At 39.5% G+C, this 5,201-nt stretch overlaps 1 protein-coding gene across 2 annotated transcripts in view; it reads right to left on the reverse strand.

The window, feature by feature from the left end:
- LOC306859175 (caskin-1-like) overlaps nucleotides 1–2,002 on the reverse strand; it is a 104,701-nt gene extending 102,699 nt beyond the window's left edge. For both annotated transcript variants that reach the window (XM_079400076.1, XM_079400075.1), the window contains exon 1: nucleotides 1,322–2,002. In XM_079400076.1, coding sequence (XP_079256202.1) covers nucleotides 1,322–1,415 — 94 coding nt within the window. In that variant the 5' untranslated portion in view covers nucleotides 1,416–2,002. The remainder of the gene's footprint in view (nucleotides 1–1,321) is intronic.
- Between the last annotated feature and the right edge of the window lie 3,199 nt (nucleotides 2,003–5,201).

The following is a 5,201-nucleotide window of genomic DNA, read 5'->3' on the forward strand; positions in this document are numbered from 1 at the left end:
CTATAAAATACATAATACTCCAAGATTATATCACAGTCAGTGTTTTTCCCACAGAGCAGCCTCACACACATTCAGTGCCAAAAAGCTGTCATAGTTTACAGCATAAATCTACGTGTTGCTTCGGTGGCACGAAGCCAAGTGATGAAGCTCACTGGCAGCGCGTTCCTCTCTCTCCTATTGTGAAAGTGCAGTGATGTGGATGCACCTCATGCTCGTTCACCCCATCATTACAGGGGGCAGTGTTTAGCCGAGCAGGAGTGTGCTGCTGGAGAACAGGCAGAGGGGGGAAAGGAGACGAGTACCAAGACAGAGCCTGGTGCTCAGAGAAGCGTTGTGATGGCCGTGGCTCTCTGCCTTGAGCCCCCGGGGTTATTCTAATCTGAACACGCTCGGCGCAGACAGGCATGTAAAACAAAGAAATCTCAGTCGAGCTGTTGTGTGAGACGCTGTTGATAATGTCACAGATGAGGTGGAGGAGATAGAAAGCAGACCAGCACAATGCATTCTGAAATGCAGCCTCCTCAGTTTGTGGTGTTCAAAGCAGAAGATCAATGAGAAGCTCAATCCAGGTGGGCATGTTCACAGTTGCTTTTCAACTGAAAATATTAAACTGCCAAACAAATCAGGGTCTCACTGGGGAATTGTTTTTTTTTTTTCAATTTCTCAACTACAAAAATATTTCATGTTTACCAGACAGCTGTGTCTAGAATTTTCTGCCTCTTGAAAGACATTCATTTCCAAAACAAGCTCATTAACGTTCATATAACTCTCATGCACAAACAGCAATCATTAACATCCATAATGCCCCTTTTCGACAGTGAAAACATCATAATAACTTGCACATTGCAAATCAAGTGAATAACTTAGGGGGGGTTCAGGATCATAACCCCCTGTGAATTCAAGCAGATGTGATGTTCATCAGGATCAGTTGTGGTCCATAATCACATGACAGCCAGTAACATCACAGAATCCAACATTGGGAACCCTCTCTCCTGCTGAAAAGACCAGCTCAGTCCAGTCATGAATTTCCATACCAGTCTGGACCACCAAAACCAAGATGTGCACCAAGATGACTGACCTTGATGGTAAAGCTAGTTAAGAATCTTGATGAGGACATCAGCACCCAAAACACAACATATTATGGTATTTCCAAACAACTTGAATGAAATCTAAACAGCTCTTGCCATAATTAAAGGGTAGGGCAAGTGTTTGCCTTCTGATCTGAAAGTAGATCCAACTACTCACGATCTCTCTTGCCTCTACCAGCCATAACGAGATGGCAAGCAATAACGTAAATGCTTTTTTATCAAGCAAAACCTACTTGCTTTCCCAGGTTTGGGCCTCTGCAGGAGCTTCTGCACCGTCATCAGGTCCTCAGTCTTCACCGCTTGCAGTAATTCCTGATCTTTCCCCATCGTTGTTTATTTTACATCCAAAGCATCCTCTGAATGTGTGTGTAGTGTTGCCCGGAGAGCTCCTCTGCGGATCCTCTCGCTTGTGATGGAGCTGCAGGGCGCGATGATGAGGAGGAGGAGGAGGATGCCCACTGTCGGAAGGATGCTGGAATACTATAGAGCTGGTGCAGCTGGATCCTGCGAACCACAGATGTTCGTATTCTGGTGTCTACAAGGTAATTTAAGCACCAAGGCTACGGATTTGCGATTAACGCATCGGTGATGGATCGGACCTTCAGTCTGCGTTGCGATGGCCAAAACTGAACAGTCTGTTCTAGAAAACCATCATCAGATAAACCAGCTGCAATCACGTTTCGGTGGCGTGAGCGGATCTGCGATGCAAAATCAATGTTTCTTTAAATTCCCAAGAGAGGTTTTTCCTGGGATCCGTCAGGCTGTGCTGGAGACGCATCAGTCGACGGTGCCATCGCTCCGTAGTACTTGCACCGTTATCTGTGCTGCGATGGGTCTACACAAGGAGCGTGCAATGTGCATTTCCCCAGCCTCGGATTGGGCTGACATTGGTGGTAAATGGCTCCGCTTCATCCAGAGGGCGGTCCCAAAGTGTAGGAACACCCCTCTATTCCAGTGCTGACAGCCACATGCGTTATGTATCATAACACATGCTGATGAAAACTGCCTTGTCCTGTAGCTGGCACAAGAAACTTTGTAACGATCTTGTTTTGCACATTACACCGACGTGCCAAAAGTGGATTGCACCAGGACAAAAACGTAACTCACCCTGAGCACTATATGGAAACCCGTTTAACTTTAATCCTTGAAACGAACTAGTAGGCTACATGTAGTTTTATGCTACAAGTAATTAATTTGAATTGGTAAATAATCCAGTAGTCACTTGTAGCCTATAATGAAGTAGTCGCTAATAGTTATTAGTGCAATAATGCAACTATTCCATTTTCAAATATTGGTAAATTGTCACTAATAACAAATATTAACAAAATGTCACTATAAAGTAGACATTTACTAGTCATTACATGTGCATAAAGCACATAACAAATCATATAAGAAATGTTACTAACAACAATAGATACTAGATATTAGTGATTAGTTAAATGTCTCTGTTGGATTAAGTAGGCTATCTGAGTTATTAGAAAATTTTAAAATGTATTTGTCACTATTGGATTAATCTCTTGATTAACATAATAAAACAAACAAAAACTACTAGTGCTATAAAATACATACTAGCTAGTCTATAATGAATTCTGTCAATTTATCTCCATGGATGTTGGAAAGTACATTTCCAAGAGCAAGATTAAGTATTTCAGACCGGCACTGCCTAGGATGCTATGATTCATGACATTTCCCTTGGTTCTGCTTTTCTTAGGAGTTAAAAAGTACATGAAACAAATAACTCTTGCAGTTTTGTTTTTCTTACATCTCAAATCCAGCAAATACTGTCAGTTCTTCAGTTTGAAGGAGCCTGAAGATTACAAAGTAGTGTACAAAAAGCGCTTGGCTGCATGAAGCCTACAAAATAAAACTGTTCCCTGAATGCCTGGTCAGACTTATTGTCTTAACTACATGGGGTTTCTTTCAGAGTCTTATATCCAAGTCAAAGCACAATGACCCTCTTTCAGAGCAGAATCCAGTCATGACTGTCATGTTGTATTCACAGCTACTTAACGCTAAATTTACCACCTCAGAAAAAAATGGAGATATTTCTCAAAATATTTTATTTTTTGTTCCACAAATGCAAATCATAGGTGATGTGTGAGAAAGTAAATGTTGACAATTGAATCCCTTTGTCATTTTATGAGGAAAAACATCTTAACAAGTCCATAATGTTTCATCTTCAAAAGTGAACTCTGATCTGAATCAGTCTGATTAATAATAGTAATATCTAAACCCAGAACGTTCTGCAGTGCACTGGTTTAGTAATAAACAACACGTGATCTGAAAAAATTTGCACAAACATTTAAAAGATTTAAAATGATGACGAAACTAATGACATAAAAGGCCATTCTTTTGCACGTGTGTTTTAACTGTAAAAACTCTTTAAAACTTTATTTCCCTGATCACCACCATCATTAATACCTGCACATCCTTCATCCAGACATTACTGACCCTGTGCAACATCTGTTGTACAACATCCGACTGTGATCCAGCGCCATCCAGTGTTACATAATAGAAAATCAGTTCTATAATACCATATCACACTTGCAGACCTCTAGTGTTTGCTGAGCACATTACAATTCAGCTGTCAATTTTTTTTTTTTTTTTGCAGAATGCAGTTAATGGGTGGAGACAGGTCTCTTGTGGCTACCACCCTTTCTAAAGACACTGTATTCAACTCCAATGAAATCTGAGAATATCATATTTCATATGGTCTCAACATTTTCTGACCGTTCTGAAAGCCTAGGAGTCATACATATTTTTTTTTAGCAAAAAATGAAATAATATTAAATAAGACCTAGTGCGCTTAATACTAATAATATCGTACAATAAATATTATAATACATAATAAATAGTTAAACTATTAAATATGTTTTCTCACAGCTTTGCAAGAGGAAATATTTAGGAGCAATATCCCAGCATCAGGCACTGTTAGTCACGCAGGCTATAAGTGAATTGCACAGGAGTTATATTTTACATTTGTCTAAAGAATAAATATGATGTTACTTCATAACTGGTAAAGGGGATTTGGCTTGCTGTATGCAAAGGAGGGGCTCAAGGATGAGGCTCAACTCAAGCTCCAATTTACTCCCTATGAGACTACTAAATGGATGAAGATAGCTGCTGTATATAGGGCAGAATATCTTAAAGGAGTGAGGATGGAGGTGGGGAAGAGGAGACATGCCAGAAGGACTGTTGCTAAAGTGAAGCAAGCTTACATCTAAAGGTTGATTAGAAGATTAGATAAGAAGCTCCTTCTGAACCCTATAATAATTTAGAGGCAAAACGCTGTAATAAAAGGGATTTGAATTTATGCAAGTACTTTGGCATTGCAGAGTTATTTCAAGCTTTAAAATTTCATATCATAACATACCATGCATTCAATGATTCATCACAAAATATCACTGTATGGGTATGCACTGTATGGCTTTCATTGCCCACACAAAGCAGCTACCAAACCTCAAAACTGTACAACAGTGAACATATTTAACACCAGCACAGTAAACACATAACCTGACTGTAGCCAACCAACTTTAACATTAAACAGCCATTGAAAGCCCCACATAAATTATTAATAATTATATATCCACATAGCTTACATGCCAACCATGTCGACTTACTCTCTTTTTCAGGTCAGCAATATAATTTATCACAAGATTCCAAATCTATTATGTAGGCCTATAAATATAGAAAATATAAAAGTATTATATTAAACATTGTTAAAATGGTAGTTTCTCTAGATAGTAGCCTATATTTTGCATGAGAAATAACAAAATAACTAGGCACTATAATGTCAGTAGCGAAACAGTCTTCTCTCATATTCACAGTACGTTTTGTATCCCGCATTGTGACAAAGTTGCTTGTAAATGTTCGTTCTGAAAGTGTTGGGATTTGATACTGTTCACATCTGTGTGTAAGTAACAGCTCTTATTTTGTGAGAAACACAAAGTTACCTTCACTTGTTGTTTGACGCCAAAGGATCTCTAGACTCACGCCCTCATGCGCTTCGGGTTTTTAATAAAAGATAGGGCGGGGTTAAGTGAGGTTCAATCATCTGATTGGCTAGAACTGACTGCAGACAGGAGGAAAACACAGCAAAGCGGCATCTGATTG

Source organism: Barbus barbus, assembly GCF_936440315.1.
Source record: "Barbus barbus genome assembly, chromosome: 3".
NCBI lineage: Eukaryota > Metazoa > Chordata > Actinopteri > Cypriniformes > Cyprinidae > Barbus > Barbus barbus.